This window comes from Panthera onca, chromosome D3 (assembly GCF_046562875.1).
Source record: "Panthera onca isolate mPanOnc1 chromosome D3, mPanOnc1 haplotype 2, whole genome shotgun sequence".
Taxonomy (NCBI): Eukaryota; Metazoa; Chordata; class Mammalia; order Carnivora; family Felidae; genus Panthera; species Panthera onca.
In genome coordinates, this window is record NC_138350.1 from 23,782,641 (window position 1) to 23,805,727 (window position 23,087).

Sequence of the window (23,087 nt, forward strand, 5' to 3'; positions counted from 1 at the left end):
ACACACACAGGCACACAGAATAAACACCTTCCCTACCCTCCATCCCCTCTAACTCCCAACTTCTAATTGCAAGATAGATTTCAGCCTCAGTGGGGATCAGGAAGATCTAAACATTTTAACTAAGATTATTGGGATAAATATTTCATAAAGAGCAGGGCAGATATTAAATTACTTTTATTGATTTTAGTATCACAACCCAATTCCGTTCTTTGGCCTCTTCAGTTTAATTGATCTCTTAAGGAGGCCAACCTCGCGCCCGCAGGGGGCCTGGGCCTTGGCCCGGGTGTCCGGGGTAGGATGCTCCAGCGGGTCGGTGCACCTTTTGCGCGCGGGTCTTCTTTCTGGCTCTGCGATCATCCGAGGTGCACCCCCCCCCCCCCCCCCCGCTCCACACTCCCCCCACAAGTGGCCAAGCGGTTAAGGCTCCCCTGGGCTGAAGCCGGCGACCGAGAACGGGGAACCCCGGGCAGGGAACAATTGTGCGCGCCCTAGTGAGGAGGAGTGAGCAAGCGCCCGGGTCTTTCGAGGAGAGCCCTAACTTCGGGATCCCCCGTCTGCTTTCACCTCCAGGAAAATCCGAGGGCCGGCTAACTTGGGTGCCACTAGTAGGCAGACAGCGGTGGAGAACCGAGGGTTCGCCCCGGGGCTGAAGCGCAGCTGACTCTTAGCGACTTTCCGTGCTCAGTCCGAGAGCTTTGCTTGGCGACCCCATTGTCTAAGCGCCCCGCACCGCTTACCGCCCACCTCCCCGCCCCCTGCCCAACCCGCAGGTCTCGCTTCAGTTAGGGGTGGGGAGTTGGGAACTGTGTGAGTGGGCAGGGGGGCGAACAAAGCCAAGCTCCCGCCATTCTCCGCCGGCGCCCTCTCCACCCCGATGCGCCAGGAGGCCAGGGCGCGCCCCCCAGCGCACTGGCGCCGGACCCCGAGGCAAAACCCGAGCGGGGTACTCCGGAGCTGGCGAAGTGCGGGTTCATGGCGGGGGCCTCAGCAGCCAGCAACCAGGACCACCTTAAGAGCGAGCCCCGCCCCGGGACCGGAGCTCGGGCTGCGCTGATTGGTGCAAATGTAATGGCTGAAATTGATTGCTGAAATGCAAAACTTGTTGCTGCTTCTCCCGGCGCTGGGCGAGAGGCAGACACCGAGAGGGGAGCCGAGACCCTCGGAACGCCCCACGCAGAGCCCCCCCCGCCAGCCAGGAGAGGGGTGCACGGACCCCCCCAGGATTGCCCCCGCCCCCCCATTCCGGGCTCGTAGAGCGTAGCCGGAACGCCTCAGCCCGCTCGCCCAGCGTGGCCCCCCAACCCGCGTACGCCCCCCTCCTCGGGTCCGAGGGGGACTCGCGAAGCACCTCGGAGCGGAGGCACGGAACCCGAGACTCGGAGCGACCCAACCTCTCGTCTCGCTGCCCGCCCGCGCCTGGAACCGGGCGCGGAGACCCCTTTGAACTCAGAGACCGAATAGAAGAGGACAAGAAGCGGCAGGCGGCGGACGTGGCCGCGAAGCGGCGCGCCGGGGTGCAGAGCACCCGCCGCGGAGCAGGGGGAACCGCGCCTTCCCTCAAACCTCGGCTCGGACCCCGGGCGCCCGCCGCCTCCCCAGCCCCGCTTCGCCCTCGGCTCAGGGCCCGCACCCGTGATGCCGAGCCGAGCGTCCGGCCCTCCGACCCGCTGAAGAAACAGTAGCAGCTTGCTCGGGGCCGACGGAGACTGTGCGAGCGGATCGTGCTCGGCGGAGGCTTGGGCTGCGGAGCGCGGGGACTCCGGGGGGCGGGGGGGCGGGGAGGGACTGCTCTGTCCATGCCCGGGCGCCAGCCACGGCTTTGAAGGGTCTCCTCGCTCGGCCCCTTAGCAGCTCCGCCACGGACTCCAGGAGGCTTCGGGAGACGTCCTGGGGCTTCCCACCCGACCCCGATCGGACTTAAGAAGGTGATCGCTCCGCTCTCCCTTCCTCCTTCCCGCCTCCTTCCCCCCCACTTAACTTTTTGTCTCCACTCGCCCGCAGCTCCGTCCCCTCCGCGCAAACCCACCCGCGTCTGTGCCAACTGCCGGGGCATGGGTCCCCCAGCACGGCTCCTGGAGGCCTCGCGGCACTGCAAGATGTGAGAGGCCCGGGTCCGGCAGAGCCAGAGCTTCGGGAGAGGAGCTGATAGCCCCCAGCCTCCACACGCAAGCGAGGTGGCCGTGCGCCCTGCGCCCCCGCGGTGCTGAGCGTCCCGGAGCGCCCAACCCTGGGCCGGAACGTTTAGCTGGCCGGAGGCGCGCCGCGGAGAGCAGGCTGTCATGCCCTATTGATCCCCCCGCCCCCCGCCAAGTATGTTTGGGCTGGACCAATTCGAGCCCCAGATCAACAGCAGGAACGCTGGCCAGGGCGAAAGGAACTTTAACGAGGCCGGACTAAGCATGAATGCCCACTTCAAGGCCCCGGCTTTCCACGCGGGGGGACCCCCTGGCCCCGTGGACCCTGCCATGAGCGCGCTGGGCGAGCCCCCGATCTTGAGCATGAACATGGAGCCTTACGGCTTCCACGCGCGTGGTCACTCGGAGTTGCACGCGGGGGGGCTGCAGGCACAGCCGGTGCACGGATTCTTTGGAGGCCAGCAGCCGCACCACGGCCACCCGGGAGGCCACCACCCCCATCAACATCACCCCCACTTTGGGGGCAACTTCGGCGGTCCGGACCCAGGGGCCTCATGCCTGCACGGGGGTCGCCTACTTGGCTACGGGGGCGCCGCCGCCGGCCTGGGCAGCCAGCCGCCCTTCGCTGAGGGTTATGACCACATGGCGGAGAGCCAGGGGCCCGAGAGCTTCGGCCCGCAGAGACCCGGGAACCTCCCGGACTTCCACAGTTCGGGCGCCTCGGGCCATGCGGTGCCTGCCCCATGCTTGCCGCTGGACCAGAGCCCTAACCGAGCCGCCTCCTTTCACGGCCTGCCCGCCTCCAGCGGCTCCGATTCCCACAGTCTGGAGCCCCGAAGGGTGGCGAACCAAGGAGCCGTCGACTCGCTGGAATACAATTACCCTGGCGAGGCGCCCTCGGGACATTTCGACATGTTTTCGCCCTCCGATTCCGAAGGGCAGCTGCCTCATTATGCGGCGGGTCGCCAGGTTCCCGGGGGCTCCTTCCCCGGTGCCTCGGCCATGCCCAGAGCTGCAGGCATGGTGGGCTTGTCCAAAATGCACGCCCAGCAGCAGCAGCAGCAGCAGCAGCAGCAACAGCAGCAGCAGCAGCAGCAACAGCAGCAGCAGCAGCAGCAGCAGCAACAACAGCAGCAGCAGCAGCAGCAACAGCAGCAGCATGGCGTGTTCTTCGAGAGATTCGGCGGGGCCCGCAAGATGCCGGTGGGTTTGGAGCCGGGAGTAGGCTCCAGGCACCCGTTAATGCAGCCTCCCCAGCAGGCCCCGCCACCCCCTCAGCAGCAGCCCCCGCAGCAGCCGCAGCAGCCTCCGCCGCCGCAGCAGCCGCCGCCACCCGGGCTTCTGGTCCGACAAAATTCGTGCCCGCCGGCGCTCCCGCGGCCCCAGCAGGGCGAGGCGGGCACGCCCAGCGGCGGCCTGCAGGACGGGGGCCCCATGCTGCCCAGTCAGCACGCACAGTTCGAGTATCCCATCCACCGGCTGGAGAACCGGAGCATGCACCCTTATTCGGAGCCTGTGTTCAACATGCAGCACCCCCCTCCCCAGCAGGCGCCCAACCAGCGGCTGCAGCATTTCGACGCGCCCCCCTACATGAACGTGGCCAAGAGGCCGCGCTTTGACTTCCCGGGCAGCGCGGGAGTGGACCGCTGTGCTTCGTGGAACGGCAGCATGCCCAACGGCGCTTTGGACAACCACCTCTCGCCCTCCGCCTATTCGGGCCTCCCTGGCGAGTTCACGCCGCCCGTGCCCGACAGCTTTCCCTCAGGGCCACCCCTGCAGCATCCGGCCCCGGACCACCAGTCCCTGCAGCAGCAGCAACAGCAGCAGCAACAGCAGCAGCAGCAGCAACAGCAGCAGCGCCAAAACGCGGCCCTCATGATTAAGCAGATGGCGTCGCGGAATCAGCAGCAGCGGCTGCGCCAGCCGAACCTGGCTCAGCTAGGCCACCCCGGGGACGTGGGCCAGGGCGGCCTGGTACACAGTGGCCCGGTGGGCGGCTTGGCCCAGCCGAACTTTGAGCGCGAAAGCGCGGGCGCGGCGCGCCTGGGCACTTTCGAGCAGCAGGCGCCTCACTTGGCGCAGGAGAGCGCGTGGTTCCCAGGTCCGCACCCGCCGCCGGGTGACCTGCTGCCCCGCAGGCTGGGCGGCTCTGGCCTGCCGGCTGACTGCGGCCCGCACGACCCCGGCCTGGCGCCGCCCCCTCCCCCCGGCGGCTCCGGAGTGCTGTTCCGTGGCCCTCTGCAGGAGCCGCTGAGGATGCCCGGAGAGGGCCACGTGCCCGCGCTGCCCTCCCCCGGCCTGCAGTTCGGGGGCAGCCTGGCCGGTCTGGGCCAACTGCAGTCGCCCGGGGCTGGGGTGGGACTGCCCAGCGCTCCCTCCGAGCGCAGGCCCCCGCCGCCGGATTTCACAGCACCGGCGCTCGGGGGCCAGCCTGGCTTCCCGTTCAGCGCGGCGAACCGGCAGGCCACGCCGCACAGCGGCCCGGGCGTGAACTCGCCCCCGAGCGCGGGCGGGGGCGGGGGAGGCACGGGCGGCGGCAGCGGAGGGGGCGCCTACCCGCCGCAGCCCGATTTCCAGCCCAGCCAGCGCACCTCGGCCAGTAAGCTGGGCGCGCTGTCGCTGGGCTCCTTCAACAAGCCCAGCTCCAAGGACAACCTGTTCGGCCAGAGCTGCCTGGCCGCACTCTCCACCGCCTGCCAGAACATGATCGCCAGCCTCGGGGCCCCCAACCTCAACGTGACCTTCAACAAGAAGAACCCGCCCGAGGGCAAGAGGAAACTGAGCCAGAACGAGACCGACGGCGCGGCTGTGGCCGGCAACCCGGGCTCGGATTACTTCCCGGGGGGGACCACCCCTGGGGCCCCAGGGCCTGGAGGCCCGTCGGGGACTAGTAACGGTGGCTCCAAAGCCTCGGGGCCGCCCAACCCGCCCGCCCAGGGGGACGGCACGAGCCTCTCCCCGAACTACACCCTGGAATCAACATCCGGGAACGACGGCAAGCCGGTCCCCGGGGGCGGCGGCCGGGGACGGGGTCGAAGAAAAAGGGACAGTGGTCACGTGAGCCCGGGGACCTTCTTCGACAAGTACTCGGCCGCGCCAGACAGCGGGGGCGCGCCTGGGGTGAGCCCAGGGCAGCAGCAGGCGCCAGGCGCAGCCGTCGGGGGAAGCTCCACGAGCGAGGCTCGCGGGGCTCCTACGCCTCACGAGAAAGCGCTCACGTCGCCGTCGTGGGGGAAGGGGGCCGAGTTGCTCCTGGGGGACCAGTCGGACCTCATGGCTTCCCTGGACGGCGGGGCCAAGTCGGACGGGAGTTCCCCGCACGTGGGCGAGTTTGCCTCGGACGAGGTGAGCACGAGCTACGCCAACGAGGACGAGGTGTCGTCCAGCTCCGACAACCCCCCAGCCCTGGCCAAAGCGAGTAGGAGCCCCCTGGTGACAGGCTCGCCCAAACTCCCTCCCCGTGGGGTGGGCGCTGGGGAACACGGACCTAAGGCGCCCCCGCCCCCGCTCGGCCTGGGCATCATGTCTACCTCTACCTCCACCCCTGACAGCTACGGCGGGGGCGCGGGCCATCCCGGCACGCCGGGCCTGGAGCAGGTCCGGACCCCCACGAGCAGCAGCGGTGCGCCACCCCCCGACGAGATCCACCCCCTGGAGATCCTCCAGGCGCAGATCCAGCTACAGAGGCAGCAGTTCAGCATCTCTGAGGACCAGCCCCTGGGGCTCAAGGGTGGCAAGAAGGGGGAGTGCGCCGTTGGGTCCTCGGGCGCGCAGAATGGCGACAGCGAGCTGGGCAGCTGCTGCTCCGAGGCGGTCAAGAGCGCCATGAGCACCATCGACCTGGACTCCCTGATGGCAGAGCACAGCGCCACCTGGTACATGCCCGCTGACAAGGCCTTGGCGGACGGCGCGGACGACGACAAGACGCTGGCACCTTGGGAGAAGGCCAAACCCCAGAACCCCAACAGCAAAGAAGGTATATGCGCTTGTTCCCTCCTCGGCTCCCCCAGACCTGTCCCCACCCCCCACTGCAGGCCTCAGCCTCCGCCTTGAATGCTCCATCGAAGGGGACCATCCCTTGGGGCTGAGGAGGGCACAGGGCCCTCTTGGTGCCCAGCCTGGGGCTGGATACCCTTCCTTTGGGTACAGCAAGGGCTCTGTGGGCAGATACCCCACTTGCCCCTCCCCCAACCTCCAGGCACTGCTGGGTAGATTCGAGGTACACACTCACATGGGGACTTAGATGGCAGCCCTTTGGGGATTATCTTAGAGTCCCTTCACCAACTTTTAGCTGAGCTGCTCGGTGGTGCTCAGGCCACTAGGCAGGCCCCTTTCCTTTCACACCAAGACCCCTCCTCACCCTCCTCATTTGGGCCGCTTCTACTTTGTAGGAATTGCGTGCCTCTCCCCGGCCCCCCCCCCCCCTTTCCTGGTAGGATACCTGGGAAGTTGTGTTAATAACTTCCCACCTTTTCCTAGTCACCCAGAGCCTCCAGCTTGAGGCTGTGTGTGCCAGCATCTTTAGGGGGGAAAAAAAGTTACCAGAGCTGGCGTCAGCAGCATCACTCAGAGGCAACGCCTAATTTGACATTTGTTCCTAATGAATAGCTGTTTTGTCTCTTCTTAACTATTAGAGTTGCATTAGAAACCTGGAGACCTGTCTGGTGGTGGGAGGCAGGCCCGCTTTCCCTGGGCATCTCCTTGACATTTGGTTGGGGGGGGTGCTGGGGCCGGGGTGGGGTCTGCTTGGCTCAGCCAGGGCATCATTTGTGTAGGGGGGATGTGGGTATATATTCTTAAGACACAAAGGACCCGCGTTTGTCAATATCTCTCCAGGCTTTGGTGACAGATGTCTGGTCCCAGCTCGTGTTTGCAATCTGAGCGCAGCCTCCCCACCAGGCACGGGGTTGGGGGGTGGGGTGGGGACTTTAAGGTGGGTGGGGTGGGGGTTAGTAAATGGACCTCCACTGCAGTTAAAGTACTAACAGGTTTGTTTTGTTTTGTTTTGTTTTGTTTTGTTTTGTTTTGTTTTGTTTTGAACCAAAAGAGGACCGGACTGCAGTAGATAACCATTTTGTTTTAATGAGGCCTTCCCCCCCCCACACACAGATAATTGCTTCTTAAAATTAGGTAACATCCTCATTCCCTCTCCCCCCCATCTGCACTTTTTCTTTTAAGCCCCAGTTGCCTCTCCTGGGTTTCACCAGGCCCAATATTACTGTGGAGGCTGGGCCAGCCGCTGCCGATAGAACCCTCTGCCTTTAAAACCCGCGGCCCCAGATTCTTGCTCTCTCTTAGAGTTCTCTTCCTCGGTGTTGGTGTGCCTGGTCCTCCCGACCCTGGGTTTAAGGTGGCCGGCAGGTTTTAGGAGGGACAGGGGGAGGGGAAGCGCGTGCAGAGTTGGGTGGCTCGGGGAACTCGGGGCTTTCACCGCGCCGTCCCGGGGAGCTTTCCCGCTTAGGTTTTTCTAATTCATGAATGCGGCCTCGCGGCTTTTCTCTTTGTTCGCCTCCTGCCCAGCCCGGGACGCCGCTCTCTCATTTGAAGCTGGGTGTTTAGCATGCACAGCAGACGCCGAGGCTAGCATCAGCATTCTCCAGGCTTCTCCTAGGCAAGGCCATAAATTGGTTAGTTTGGGACCCTCCGCTTCTGCTCCTTGTTTCTTCCCCCCCTTCCTTTTTAAAATGGAGTTGGACACCGCACCCTGCATGCCCAGGGCCGCCTCCCCCACCCACCCCGTCTCTTTTATTTTCTTGTACACAACATCTCGATCCTACCTCCCGATGGATGGATCGATAGCTGGTTAGCACAAATCCCAGCCCCTGTCACTTCTACCTGGCTGGGCCTGGCTGCCCCTCCCCCTCCCCGTCCTCCCCTCCCCCCTCTCCCAGTAATTAAGAACATATTGGCCAAAATAGGGGTGAGAAAAGTTTTTTAAAAAACCCTGATTCTGAGAATTAAGTGAAGAAAAACCAGTAGCTGGTGGCCTTCGAGTCTTCTGAAGGGCCTCCAGTAGACCAGGAGAGAGGAATTGAGTGGTTTTAAGATTTTTTTTTTTAAGGTGTCACAGAGCCCTCTCTTCCCAGCCCAACTAATCTTCCTTTCCAGGAAAAAAAAAAAAAGAAAAAAAAAAGAATGCGGGCTGTGCATGAAGAAATGTCACTAAAGATACGTTTTGTTTTGTTTGTTTCATTATCACAGTCAGAGGAGCGAAAATATTTTTTTGGAAACAGATGCTAGGCACTTTAGGGTTGATTTCCCCTGTAAGCTAACCGCAGCCCTCCCCTGCACGCGGAGGGGGACTTCCTTCAGGGACCGGCTGCGGGGCTGGCCTCCTTAGCAGCATAGGCAGGGACAGCCACTTGACCTCCTTTGTTTTCCACTCTGTGATGTGGGAAGGACAGTTTCCTAGATAAAGCCCCGAATTGAGGTCACTCGCAGCTTCTGCAGCCTTGGGGCTGCTAGTTAAGGCTTTATAAGGTATCTGCATCTGATTCCTGCTCTCTTACTGGTAGTAAATAAGGATGATTAAACTTTTCATTATGATAACACCCTGTAGCTCACAGAGCCTTCAACAGGCCCCCGAGTCCCCTGGCTGGAAATCAGAGTGAAGTGTGCCACTTCAAAATAGAGTCGAAGAAGAATTTTTAAAGTAAAACGTTCTGCTTCCCCTTAAACACATGCCTGTGGGCCCGTCAGCCGTGAGGCAGGGTGTCCGGCAGCTTTGAATGTACCTTCTGGAGGTTCCGGCCCCCAGCAAAGACCTTCCCTGCCACCCCCTCTCGGGCAAAACCCGTTTTGGTAATGATATTTTATTTTGTCACGCTGTAAAACACGCCAGTACTAATGTGATTAAATATTAACACCGTTTCTGAAATTCTTCGCTCCGATGACAAAATGCTCGTCGGTATTTAACGAAATGATCTGTGCTGGGATTGGAGAGAACGAATAAGTCTTCAGAACTGCACAAGCCGTGGAGTCAGTGGGACGTGCCCAGATTGTCTTATGGGGTCTAGATGTCCTTCAGAGGGGAGGGAACCCAAGTGGCCAGTTGTAGTTCTGGCAAAGTCCAGGCCAGGATCACGTGTGATTAGGATTTTTTTTTTTCTACCAGGTAAGCGAGCTTCTCCAAATGACGCTTCTCCCGACTTCTTCACCCGCCAAACAACTTTTATAATAATGAAACTCTGCATCTCATCTTGAGGTTCTGTTTGCACAAAGTTGGGGTGGGGGAAGGGTGAGGTTGTGCAGAGGGGCGGGGGGTGGGGGGAAGAGAAAAAAAGCCAGCTTGAGTTCGGGACCTATTCAGACATCTGTTATATCAGTGAGGATTACATGAATTTGAGACTAGTTTGCAACATCGTCTACCTATCCTTGTAATAGGTGTGTGGCTATTGGAGGAATTCCAAAACAGAGGAGGAGGAAAAAAAAAGCCCCGAGAGATTGCAGATAAAGGGAATTAAGTCTGAAAAAAGTACGTTCACCCCCTCCGGGCCCTGAAACGATTTTCAAAACTTGAATTAACCGTATTCTGTGATAAGTGTATCCCTGCCAAACTTCCACTCCGTGGCTTGCTCTCTGTCCTGAAATCCGGAGTCGTCTCGAAACGTTCCTTCACACACACTGAAATAGGAGAGGGCTCCATGTATGCTTGTGCATGCAATCCTGCCCTTTTTGGAAGTATGATCTTTTTACAGTGATGCGGGAGAAATTTTTGGAATTTCATGCTTCTCTCAGCGTGCCGGTCGGACAGCAGTAAGCAGGGCTGAGAAATAGTAGGCAGGCAGGATCTGGACGCTGAGTTTTCTTAGACATGGAGCAGGCTGGGGCGGGGGGGAGGAGGGAGGTCCTAGGGCTGTTTCCTGAGTCGTTTCCCCCACTGCCCACAGCGTGGAGAGAATTTTTTAGGCTCACTCAGACTTGTTTTGGGAAGGCAAGGCTCCTTGCCTTCCCATTTCCCTGCGAAATCACCCAGCACGGGTTGCATGCCTTCATGTGACTTTTGCGCCTCCGGAAGATGTAACCCAAAACTTCGCAGGTGTTAATCAGGGGTAATGTAAACAGATAGGAGCCCCCTTTGTGCAGCTGACTTTCCAGCCAGCTTGCTCCCCGGCTAGTCCGGGACATTCTACTACTGTTCTTTGGTGCTTGTTTAATATTTCATGGCTGTAATAAACCTGTCTTCTTTGCCCGCCTCCCGACATAAAACCCCAACATAGCACACACATCTGCAATTATACATTTCTACTAAATATTAATAAAGGACAAGGATTTTTTTAAGGGTTTCAAGCTTATCGGTGTTGAACTTGTTGTGGTTTCCACCGCTGGGTTTTTCTGGCTGTTTTGATTTTAAATAGCCGCTGCCTTCTGATCTATACCAAAGACCTCTGTTCTTTTTCCATGTGTGTATCTGTACCTGTAAGTATATAAATGTATACGATTTTTGTAGATTGAAGGGTTTTCCTCAAGGATGGCTTTCTTTAATATAAATTCATTTAGATTTCTTGTGAGGCCCTTCAGACCGGAAGTAAGGGACTGTTGAAATGTACTTCTATTTTATTGAAGTTTCTAGGAAGGGAGCGAGGGCTGGTTAATCTAATATCTCTTTCTAGCAATGAAATTCTATGATTCCTGATACGATTTTGTTTGCCTGACAGAGGTATTTAAATTTCCACACAGAGTCTTAATAGGCCCTGAAAATCTTAATAGGTCCTGAAAAATAGATCCTGCCCTTGCCAAGAAGTTACTTGATACTCTCTGCTGATATAAAATATACATCTTTAATAAACAGTCCGGGAGGACCAGGTGAAATTAGAGGAGGGGAAATTCTTCCTACTCTGGCAGGACAAACTTGAGTGTGTCCTTGGGATTTTTCACAGGCTCTCCTGAACCCACTCCACGCTGGAAGATTTAGCAAAATCACCTTTTTCTCCGCTTGGCCGGCGATCACATAGGGTCGTGTTCTTTGCCCCGGGAGTGATCTGCTTTGCCAAAGGCATTCAGGAGATAAATACTCCTAGTAAGGAACACTGTATTTACCTCTGTTTGGTTATTTTTAGAGAATAAAAAGCTATAGCTTTTATGTCACAGGATCAAGTGTCCGGGGACGGGGAGTGTGCGGGGGGCCAGTAGGCCTCGCAGCAAATTGCAGCATAAAACCCCAAACCTTCTGATGTCGGAGGGGACCTGGGTCTGTCCGGCGGGGATGGAGGGAGGGCAGGCCCTGTAACCAGTGGGTGTACCTATGTCCTTCCGTCTCTGTCCCCCTGTTTGTTCCAGCCAAATATTCAGTCTGGAGGGTCTGGAATAACGGGCTTCATCATTTTGATTCAAGTCGGGATTGTGACTTGCCGAGCGGTGTGTTTGTTTTAGGACGGTGTCTATTTTTAGGCCCGACTTGGGTGGACAGATTTGAGTGTGGGTTTTGATTGCTGGTGGCGGAGATGTTGGTATATACATGAGAGTGCGTGATTGAGAAGAGAGACATTTGGTGGAAAATTTTCAAGTTTCCTCACCTTCTCGGACACACGGAAGCCAGATGAAGTGGTCTGGGGGCCGGCTCGAAAGAGCGTGGCGAGGTGGGTGTCGGGTCTGGGCCTGCCTGTGGCCCATGAGAGGAAAGCAAGGCTCCGTGCAATTCAACATGTAAAGGAGCCCCCCCCTCCTTCCCCCACGCGCCCCCCCCCCCCCCCAGCACACGCACATATACATATGCATGGCCAAGTGTGTCTCCATCAAATCATCCAGCCACTCCAGTTTTCCCTTAATCTGCTTTCCCAAGGCAAGTGGACAAAGTTGCTAAACCTTCAGTCTCAATGGCGTCAGCTGACAGGTTCTGATTCTGTAAAGGACTGAATGAGCACAAGTCCTAAAAATAGACAGAGGATTTTGAAGATCCTAATTATGAAATCTCGGCCTCCCAGGCCTCCTGGGCTGTGGGTGACTTTGATCTGGAGTATTTCGGTAGCAGACGCACATCGCCCCTTGCTGGGTTGTGTGCGTGAGTGTGTGTGTGTGGAGGTGTCTGTCGGGCTGAGTTCAGCTAACCCCACTCTCCAGCCGGGAGACGAATCTTTGAATCAGTGCCCACCACCCACCCCCCTCCCCCTCCCAGTTGTGGGAAGCGGACGCTGCTTCTCATTTATGGAAATTCCTCTCCTTTATTGTAATCTTTTGGTACCAACGTGGAGGAGACGACGCCGGGCTTTCGAATTAGTCACGGCCTTGCCTTCGGGGACCCTCTGTGTCTTGATGCACGACGGCTCAGCTGACCGTCCCCAACTCCACGCCACGCGGGCCCTGAGGAACTGCAGGGGACCCAAAGGAAGAGATGATTTGGGGACCCCGGCACATTTTGCCCGATTGGGTTGCCCAGCGAGGAGGTGGCCCTGATCGTGTTCTGTCGCCTTGCCACGGCGTGACAGCAGGCAGGGACACATGGCCTCAGCAGGGCAACCGGTTACCTCAGGGTGTGAGTGAGGAGGGACGGTTGAGGGACGGCGTTCTCACGGGGTACAATCCTTACAGGACGCCGAGGCCCGCTTTGTCTGCTGGCCTGCATTTTAATCAGCGGCCTCCAAGGTTTGGGAAGCAGATGAAGGGTCTTCTCCCAACATGGTGTTTGCCGAGAAAGGACACGGGAGAGGAAGCAGGGAAGGAACTGCTACGGGTCCCCCCTCCCCCGTACCTTGAAATCTGAGGGGCTCTTTTGGGTTCTTGATGGCTTTGAGCTTTGGTCCGACGAGGCCACATTGGACTGGCAGCGCCCCCTCCCCCCCCCGGCTCCCGTACCTACTGAGTGGGGGTCCGTCCTAGCTATGGCGTCCCAAATTCTCATTCTCCCTCTTGGCTGAGAAAACAGGTAGGTTTTCATAATCACCGCTTCCTTGCAAAGCTGGATCCGAGGGAGAACTTTATAGCGATCATGTGCGTAATCCTTTCACGATTTATCCATCATCGTACGGACCCAAATGCCCTTTTAAACATAAAAGCAATTGAGTTTAACAGTTTGGAGGTCTGAGTGTATTCGCAGTAACCGATTGGCTCTCTCTGAAGGCGCACCTGATGTGGAATAGATTTGTCCCCCAAAAGGGGAAGACCCTCAACGAACACCCTAACACAGGCTCACCTTGTGACCAAGCAGGTTGGTGGTGTTCTGCCCTTTAAAGCTCAGCGGTCCAGAGACCTCAGCCTAATGGCTGGTGGGATCCACTGGCCGACCCTGAAGCCTCGGTCTCTGTCTCCTTTCCCACCTTCTCCCTCTCTGTGCAAGATCTTGGGCTCCTCGTGAAATGTTTGGCCCTGGGATCCCCAACCTTTCAGCGGCCCCTGGCTTTCGGGGTTGCAGGCTGACTTATCTGTGCCAGGGTTTGGTTTTGCCTTAGGAAATGTGCCAGAGAGTGGTTCAGGGAGACAGGGAGACCCTTTGGCAGAGACCTATTTGGGGCCCATTGCTGTGGACTTCTTTGGGAAGTCGCGTGCTTTAAAGACCGCCCCCCTCCTCCTCACCGCCACCGCCCCGGGAGGGAGGGAACCAGGTCTTGCTTTTATCCTGCATGTCTCACAAAAACAAAAAACAAAAACCAAAAAAACCCCCAAACGATCTCCACGGTTAGTCAGAAATAGACGGTGATTGTCAGACTTTGGAGGAAGCGTGGACTAACTTTGGTACTGAGGCACTCGGTGGCCCCTGTCTCCCCCATTTCCCCCTGCCGGCAGCCTGTCTGGTGAGAACCGAGTGGCTCGTAGATCGTAGATCGATTCTGAGGATTTAAAATTAGGTTTCCCTTTTTCTCGCTGGTAATAATTTAACAAGTGTCGGGGCACCAAGATTTAATTTGATCATAAAGGTTGGGTCCAAAGGGTCTCTGGGCCAACACGGGCTCGGGCCTTTCTGACGCAGCTGGCTTTGCATGGCGTGCCCCGGAGTTGAGCGAGGGCCCCAGTGTGGTGTCCCTGCTTGTATTTGGGAGCTCCTGGAACGTGAGGTGACAGTTAATGAGTGAACCCCTCCACACACACTTGCACACACATGCGCACGGGCACACACACACACACACACACACGCACACACATATCCATTGCTCCCTGTGCTTCCAGTCATCCAGGGCAGGGTAGGGTGTCAAAAAGATAGGACCCTTTTCAGTTACCGTGGAGCAGTGTTTTCAAACGCCCTTGGATCTTGGAACACAAGCATTGTCGAATGATTGGCAACGACCACCAGGAGTAAAATACTTCTGAGGGACCATCTTATGATCAGAGAGGGGGCGGGGAGTCCGAAGAAAACATAGCCTGCTTTGAAATCTCCTAAGCTCAGCCTTCCTGCGAAAGCGAGGGTTGGTTGGGAACTCACAGAGAAGTAAGTGGGTGCTGCCCTGTCTGCGTGGGCTGTCGGAAGGGTCCTTTTGCAAATGTTAGGACCCGAGAGGCCTGATATGTATATCCTTGCTCTCTTTGCCTAGGAGTTGGAAGGCGAGAGAAAAACATCCCTCGGTGGGAAGCCTGGATGGAGGTTGGGGTGCGGTTGATTTTCTCAGAGAGGGTAGTTAGACGGGTGGGTGGAGCGGGGAGAAGTGGGTCCGTATGAGTCGAAATGTTATTTACCGATACTTGGGATTCAGGAGTGGAGAATAATTTGTCAGTGTGGAAGTCATTCCCAGAACACTTCCTGGGTGAGTCTGGGGGTGACTGAATTGCTCGGGGGCTGTCGTTGGCCATCACGAAAGCACACAAAGTTCCTGCTTTGAGCCTCCACATGGACCCAGATTTTGGGGGAGAATCTAGATGTGGAGGGATCCAGCACGGGACTGGTGACCGAAATGGTGGGTCTCTTAGCAATCAGAGCCCGGTTTTGGTTAGGGAGTGGCTGAGGCAGGCGCATGGGGGTGGGGGGCAGAGGACGAAGACCCAGACGGACACTGGGTGGGTCAAGCCCTTGTAAAGTGCCTGTGGCCACCTTCTGCAGAGGAGTTGACCCCATGTGGCCCCCTACAGATGCACGGAGTTTCGCAGAGGGGCCTGGACCTTTCCATTAAAGAGGGACGATGGGGGTGGGGAAAAAGGAGTGACCTCTCCCCTGGTGACCCCATAAGGTGACCACTGAGGCTTTCGTCCCAGCACCCAACCCCTTTGGGGATAACCTTGCCTTTCACAGACCTCGCAGGCAGGCCCCAACTGCCTGGAAACGCAGGCAGTGTCCTCCTACACAATGTATATTTTTTTCCTTTTTCTGAATGGTAGGCAAAAAGGGAAGGCAAGTCAGTTGATGAATTCAGCAAGAGGAAGATTTCCCTGACTCCAGATAAGCCAAGTGGGGAAAGGAGCCGCAGAGATTCGGGTCTCCTTTTTCTTCCTCTTCCGGAGGGAGACCCACGGTCCAGCCATCAGCAGCCTTTAATGCTTTTGTAGCAAGGCCTAATAGGCTCAAAACAAATTGACCATTTTCATCCCCTGCAATGTAACTTTTGGTGGTTGTTTAGTATTTGAGGGAACGGAGGCTGTAGACCAAAATTTGGCTTTTTTAAACACGAGCAATTTCACGATCCTTATGCCGTGACTATTTCTAAATTGTCTGGGCATAAAGCTTTGGATGCCTTTTGCCGGTTTCTGCTTGTGCACACACACACACACACACACACACACACACACACGCACACACAGGCCTGAGAAGTCTTAATAAGAAATGAACAAATAAATGGTTTTTTCCCCCCAAGAAGAAGCTCATACAAAGTTTTGGCTCCTTTCAGTTTTAAGTAGAGGCTTACTGATCTCCGTGTGGTCAATTTTTGCCGAATTTGTAATCCTGTCAGGCCTCCGGGAGAGGCATGATTAATTTACTTGTATGTTTCACTATTTTGGGTCGGTTTAGTTAATAAGCATTTATTTTGTGCTCAGTGTGGAAAGCATTTTGCTGGGATTATAATTGTGGGTGCGCGTGCGCGGGGGCCCTGCTCCCCAAGATGGAGCAGAGACCCCCGGTTGCAATTCCCATCACCTCCCCAGGATAGGAAGAGAGGGCGAGTGGCCCCTTCAGCCATCACTTGTGGGGTGGTGGGGAGCGGAGGGAGAAAAAGCCCAGTTGTCCAGCAAACCCAGCCTCCCAGAGCCTTGGAGACACGGGTTTCTTCCTGGTGCCTTGGTCCCTGGAAAGTTTTCGAGCATTACTTCTGTTAATTGCCTGGGAGCTGAGTCCTGCCATGGAGAAGACTGACGAATCGTAAACCTTTTTGGAGCGCCCTCCATGCTGCTTCCTTGACAAATGGAGCTGCTGGGGGTGTGCGCGCGCGTAACTTTTCGAGAAATGCATGGCTTGACTTCCAAAGAAGGAAGAAAAAGTATGCATGAGTCTCAAAAGCTGGGACAAGGCAAAACAGAGCCAAACAGCCCTCAGCTTTGACCTTTCTGATCACTTGAGTCTCAGAACGGGAGCGTGTGTCCTCTTGATGGTGAGGGCTCTTCGGCAGGGCGGCTCGGGGTACCCCCCCCCCCTTCCTCCCTGGGCTCCCCACAGCCTTCCCGGCTCTCTGCTTCCAGATGATGGGTTAAAATTCCACTTCCATTGTTATTTGTTTTTTAAAAGACGGGTTTCGGCCATCACAGTTTTAGAGCGAATGATTTCCTGCCCCCCCCCCCCGCCCGCCCCCACCAAGACCCCATTTGCTTAATTCCTTGTACATCGGTTTCCACCGAGGGCCTTGCCTTTGTGGAACGAGGGCAGGACAGGAGTATTTTCGGCGTGGAGCCAGCCCGAAATGAACCTGAGTCACCGAGGAAACAGGCATTTGGAGAGATGAGGATACAATTTCTTTTTTTATGTGGGCCCGTTAAAGTCTAATGGACATTGGTGTCTGGCCTTAAATTTGGAGAGGGTCTTTATCTAACCCTTAAAACTAGAGTCGTTTCCTGTAGTTACAACACCCCAGGCTAGACCACTAAATCTTCCAGAAGCTCATCTGGAAGATGGTGGTGGGAGGGGGTGGGAGGGAAGGAGGGGCACACCTGTTACCTGTATCAGCTATAATTATGCCATTTCTGGACTCCTGGTTTGAAAGGAAGAATTTATGGACCCAGCAAAGCCGGAAGAGAGCGGCCCGAGGCGTTCTGGCTCTTGGCAGTGAAATCACAGCCACCGCCCCGCCACCCTCCAGCTCCGTGCCCATCACAGTCCCTACATCTCTTTAATGAATTAATTTAGCTCCCCGACATTTGGTATTAAGTAAGTAGCTATTTTGGGAATCCAAGAAAGAAAGAACTGGAAGACTTTTTTTTTTTTTTTAACTGTTTGGAAAAAAGAAAAAGTATTGCATTTTGAAGTTGGAGACGCCTGAACATCCAGGCACGCTGGTGTGGAGCAGGACACGTTTGGTGGGACGTGGCAGGACGTGGCAAAGAGGACTGGCCCCGTCCCTGCTCTGTTTTGCTTTGCTACGGAGGGTTTTTTTTTCCGTTGTTAAGAACGAAGGAGGCCACAACCCCCAAACTCCATGCATTTTGTTTGGAAGCATTGTTTAGATTACTCTCGCTTTTCAAATTGAGAGGAACTTAGTTTAATGGGAAAATAGCAGTATTACTCTCTTGGCGTGTTTGCTTTAGCGTTTAAAAATAGTTTGTTTTCATATCCTGAATTTCATCCTTTCCTTGTTTGCTCGTCTGATGGAAACCCGTGAGAGTGTGTGCGTGTGTGTGCGTGTGCGTGTGTGTGCGTGACACCAGCACACACATCTCTACACACGCAGCCACGCAAATGGTTGCAATCGTGCAGCCAAAGACCCGTTGCGATTTTACAGCTGCCTAAAGGGACCCGGAGCATTTGCTTTTAACTTAAACCATCTTGTCCCCTCTCTCCCCCACCGGTACCCCACTCCTAACCACCGCCCCCCGCCCTCAGTCTCCCTCAGCAATATTTATTTCTTCCTTAAAAAGGGACTGCCAGGCCTGTTTGCTAAGGTCCCTGTTGGAATAGATTTTCAGGGGTTATGTATCAAATGTGTTTGAGGGGGATTTCAGCCCTCAGCCTGGTCGTCCCAGTACTAATGGTAGCAGGGACCTATTAGAGAGAGGCAAAGAATATTGTAAATGGCTTATGCAGAAAAACCATTTAGATAAAAATGCAATTTTCCCTTCTGCATAGAGTGCAAAGAATTAATAGCACATTCTTTCTAAATGGGTATTTTTATATTATATTTTCCTCCTAATGAAATTCTTTTCCCAAACAGGGGTATGTTTCATTTTAAACTTTAGAGTAAAATTGATCTGTTTTTAAGCCTGCAAAGAAACTGGTGTCCCGGATTTCAGGAGGCCCCTTCCCTGCTCCCCCTGCACCCAGGATTTTTTGAAGTTAGGTCATGCAGGAGGATGGAGAGAAATGGTGATTCTGTCACAAGGAGAAGGGCTGGGTTTGCTCACATTTTTTTTTCCTTCCTTCTTCCTGGGGTGGGTTTTGGGGGGCGGTGTTTGGTGGTTTCCACAAGTACGGAAACTGGTCTTGAAATTCGAGCTGTTCGTGCCGGGCACCCCTCGCCCCCTTAGTGCCCTCCCCCCTCCTCCCCTCCCCTGGGGAAGTTCCCCAGCATCCTGTCTCCCTGACTCGCAGGTGCCCACTCTCTGCTCCCCAGTATGTGGGGGCTGTGCGAGGGGATGCTCTTAGCCCCTGAGCACACGCTGAGGAGGGGTCCTGTGGGCCAGCTCTCTGCCAGGGCCTGTGTGGCCGTTTTGGGGGTGGAGTGAAAATTCAGACCTTCTTAGAAGGCCTGCTTCATGCATTCCAGCAGAAGCTTGCGGCGGCCTTGTCTTTGAGAGCTTATGGTTCTGGCTGCCATCGGCTGGTGTCTGCTGACCCAGTTTTTCCTGCCCGGGTGTGCATATGTGGAGATACTGTGTGGACTTGTGTTGGCAACTTAGACGTGCGGTGTCACCATAGGTGAACATCTTAAAACACACGCTTGTAGTTTTCACTGTTGAAACAGCGCTGAGGGGGCGCCTGGGTGGCTCGGTCGGTTGAGCATCCGACACTCGATTTCGGCTCACGGTTCCGTGGGTTCGAGCCCCGCATCGTGCCCTGCGCGGACAGTGCGGAGCCTGCATGGGGTTCTCTCTCTCCCTCCCTCTCTGCCTCTCCCTGGCTCGCTCTCTCTCTCTCTCTCTCTCTCTCTCTCAAAATAAATAAGCTTAACAAAATAATAAAAAAAGAAACAGCGCTAAGGGAAACATTGAGGTAAAATTTTAGACCGGGAAAGGACTTCTTCCAGTTTTGGGCCCCTTCTCCCAGCCTTTGCCAGCTGAGATAGCCAAGGCCCAGAGAGGGCAAGCAACCTGGCCATGGTCACACAGCACAGCTGCAGAATAAGGACTGGACTACAGCTAACCCTTGGCCTTGGCCTTGCCTTACTAGCTCTTGACCTCCTGATTTTGCCTGGCTAGGCCTTGTGTCGACTAGGGCTGGGGACCTCTGAAACCGGAAGTCTCTAGAACTTCTGTAGACAGCACTGTGACACATATTCCCGATGACAGCCACGCTTACTCCCTTTCCTCTTACGGAGGTAGGTGTCGTTTAGGAGACAATTCCTGACCTTGGGGAAGCCGCAGGAGCACTGGATCCCGCCAGACGAGCGGTCTGGGTCTCGGGCGTGGGGCTTTGACTCTTCTGAGCTGTGTGACCGTACCCACCTTTCGGTGCTTTTAGCTTGGTTTCCTCCGAACATTGAGCAAAGCGAAAAAAGTAGTCCCTACCTCCTAGAAGTGTTGTGCGAGCTAAATCAGACGATTTTAGCTGAATAAGGCAAAATAGGGTGATGATAATGATGTGGTTAGGAACACAGGCTCTGGAGCCCGACTCCCTGGGTTCAAACTCCAGCAGCTCCCATTTCCTGGCTGTGTGACCTTGGTAGGCTGCCTAACCTCTCTGTGCCTCTGTTTCCTAATGGGCGAAAGGGGACACCAATCATTCCTATCTCACGGGGCTGGGAGATTCGGCGAGTTAATATATACATGAGCAGATACGCAGAAGACTGCCTGTCACAAAGGAGGCACTGTGCCAGCACACGGCTTTTATGGACCACCTACTGTATGCCAGATGTTTCATATGCACGATGCTTGGATGTCCAGCTTGGTGTTGCCGCTGTGGTTTTTGTCCCATCTTGGGGACGAGACGACGAAGTCACAGAGAGGCCGTGTGTGTGACTTGCCCTCTGCCATCAAGTGGTGCAGGCTGGAGGGCACCCAGCCCCGGCTGTGCATCTGGCGCTTAGCACGGGGCCGGCCCCTGGGAACGTGCTCAGTAAATGTTGCGGGGTCCTCGGGCACGGCTGGGCTGGGACTCCCTGCTCCCGCAGCCACGATCTCGGGCCTCGTTGCCGGACCCTCTCCTTGTGTGGGGCGGTCAGACCCCCGTGGACCGCGGTGGGCTGGTCCCCGCCTGGTGCGGTCAGCCGCGGTCAGGCACAGGCTGCTGGCGGTAGGAGAGCAGCGCTGTGGTATTTTTCTTCCTCCTGACGGCTCTCCCCGGGCGCTGAAGGAACAGTTCCCTGATATGCGTGAGTAATGGTCAGCCTTCTCATTGAAGGAATTCATGAGATGAGCCGGTCCCCGGCCTCCGAGCACTTTGCCAGGAGCCTGCGCCAGCCATAAACAATTTGAGAGCCGGCGATAAAATATTAAACCCTTGTGTCTGGCACCTCAGGTGGGGACTCGGGAGCCTGGCAGACTTGGGCTGAATAGAGAGAGAGAGAGAGAGAGAGAGAGAGCGAGTGAAAGCGAGGGTGCGAGAGCTGGCGGTCGAGGCCTGAGTTCGAATCCCAGACCCACTGCTGGTGCGCGGCGTGACCTCGGGCAGGCGGTTTGCCTCTGTGAGCCTCAGTTTCCTCACCTGGCACACGTGTGTAATCCCTTTGCTCCTCTATTAAGATGGTTGCTGTGGGGGTCAATGAGCCCTGTGCCCTGCGGGGACGGTGAGCAGCGGGGGCGGGGGGTACGTTGGTGAGACTTTGGAATCTCCTTTCTATGGAAAGGCTTTGGAATCAACTGGAGGGGAGTCACTCTCTGTTCCCACATTGGTCAGGTCACGGCGCCTCCCCCAGCCTCAGTGGCCTCGGCTATATGCTGGGGAGAGGAAGACACCTCCCTCAGGAGTCTGGCCGTGCTCCTCACCTGGGGATGATGTGACACCCGCTCCCTTACCCCCCATTGCTTGGCAATGTCTGGAGATGTTTCTGGTTGTCACAACTGCAGAGAGGGAAGCCGTTACTGGCATTTAGTGGGTAGAAGTCGGGGCTGTTGCTAAATATCCTACAATGCGCAGGTCCCTGCCCCAGTCCTCTCCGGAGAAGAATTACCAAGCCCCAAATGTCAAATGTGCCGGTGCAGAGAAACCCTGAACCATGCTGAGTGAGGGATTGGGAGGGTGGAGGGCTGGGGTTCAAAATAATCAACACATGATAGCCAGGTCTGGATTCCTTTTTTTTTTTTTTAATGTTTATTTATTTATTTTGAGAGAGAGAGAGCAGGGGAGGGGCAGAGAGAGAGAGGGAGAGGATCCCAATCAGGCTCCATGCCGTCAGCACAGAGCTGGACGCGGGGCTTGACCTCACAAAGTGTGAGATCATGACCTGAGCCGAAGTCAGGAGTCAGAGGCTTTACCGACTGGGCCACCCAGGCGCCCCTGGCCTAGTCTGAATTCAAAAGCCCCTGGCATGTGTATTTATTCAACACACGTGAATGAAACACTTAGCCTGTGGTAACACTGTCCTAGGTGCTGGGATGCAGCCAGGGGCCAGGCGGACCATTCTAGGAGAGTGGACAGACGGACGGACACACAGCGAAACAGGCAGAATGATACAGCGGGCAGGACCGGGTATGGAGACTTAAGAGAAGGGGGCGTGCACGAGAGTTTCTAGGCTGGGCCACCAGGGATGCCTCTGTGGGGTGGTGACAGGTAAGGGAGACGCTTGAATAATGAGAAGGGACCCGCCAGTGTTGTGCTGGTAACTGCCCAACACCCGGCTCTCTGGGGGAGGAGGGAGGAAGTTCTGCTCAGTAGCGTTCGCCGATTCCCTAGGCGGAAATACTCCCAACCGTGGCCGACTTCAGCCCTCGGCCGGCGTGCAGAATCCCTGAATATTGAACAGTTTCCACATCCTGGAGCGAGCCCCGTCAGGGTGTGCACGGATGGGCTTCCAGCTGGGGGCACGGCAAGTGCGGGGGCTGGGCCTGAGGCAGGACGGAGCGGGCAGTGTCCTGGGGCAGGGGAGGGGCTGGTGAGCGGGGAGAGATGGTCCAGGCAGGCAGGGGCTGGGCCACTCTGGGCTTATCATCACGATCAGGTCAGGAGTGTGGATGACAAGGAGCCTGGGGAGGGCGTTGGGCGCCAGAGGGATGGGATCTGATGGCACATTGTAGATGTGCAATTAACAGGGGTTGCATCTGAGCCCAGAGTCTCTGAGACAATGTCGGGTTCCCTTCTCTTTCTTCACTCCCGGCCCCTTCTGAGGAGGCAGAAACTCTCTTCCCCTGGTTTGGCAGCACTGGGGCCACAGGTTAGGGCAGAGGGGGTGTGTTCCCCCTCCCTCCCCCCCCCCCCCAGGACAAGGCACTCGAAGCCCAAGGGGAGTGCTCAGCCTGCCACAGGTGGGGGGCGTGGGGGATGTCCGTCCGCTCCCTGATCTGGGCAGGCCACGATTTATGTCCCGGCCCAGGGAGACTCTGTTTCCTTCTCTTCCCAGGCATTGTTCTCCATGCCTGACAGAGGTCACCCGGGCAGGAAAGGCACGGGCCCTGCCGAGGCCGGCCCGAGGAGGCGCAGAGGGCTGAGCCTCTGGGTGACCCGGGCCTGGCGTCCACCTTCTGCAAGCTTTTCTTTTGCTTTCCTCCCTGACTCTCTGAGCTGCAAAGCAATTGTAACAGGCCACAGTCACCGGGCACCAATCATACCAAGACCCATTTTATAGATGAGGAAACTGA

General features: G+C 56.6%; 1 protein-coding gene across 2 annotated transcripts in view; it reads left to right on the plus strand.

Annotated features, from left to right (window-relative positions):
* The first annotated feature begins 413 nt into the window (after window positions 1-413).
* Window positions 414-23,087, plus strand: part of MN1 (MN1 proto-oncogene, transcriptional regulator) — a 46,266-nt gene continuing 23,592 nt past the window's right edge. Inside the window, exons 1-2 of one of the 2 annotated variants that reach the window (XM_060611840.3) lie at window positions 414-6,111; window positions 9,250-9,360. In XM_060611840.3, the coding sequence (XP_060467823.3) occupies window positions 2,313-6,111; window positions 9,250-9,338 (3,888 nt within the window). In that variant the 5' untranslated portion in view covers window positions 414-2,312 and the 3' untranslated portion in view covers window positions 9,339-9,360. Of the gene's footprint in view, window positions 6,112-9,249; window positions 9,361-23,087 lie in introns of those variants that run through there. The other variant, XM_060611839.3, reaches the window with a different exon arrangement.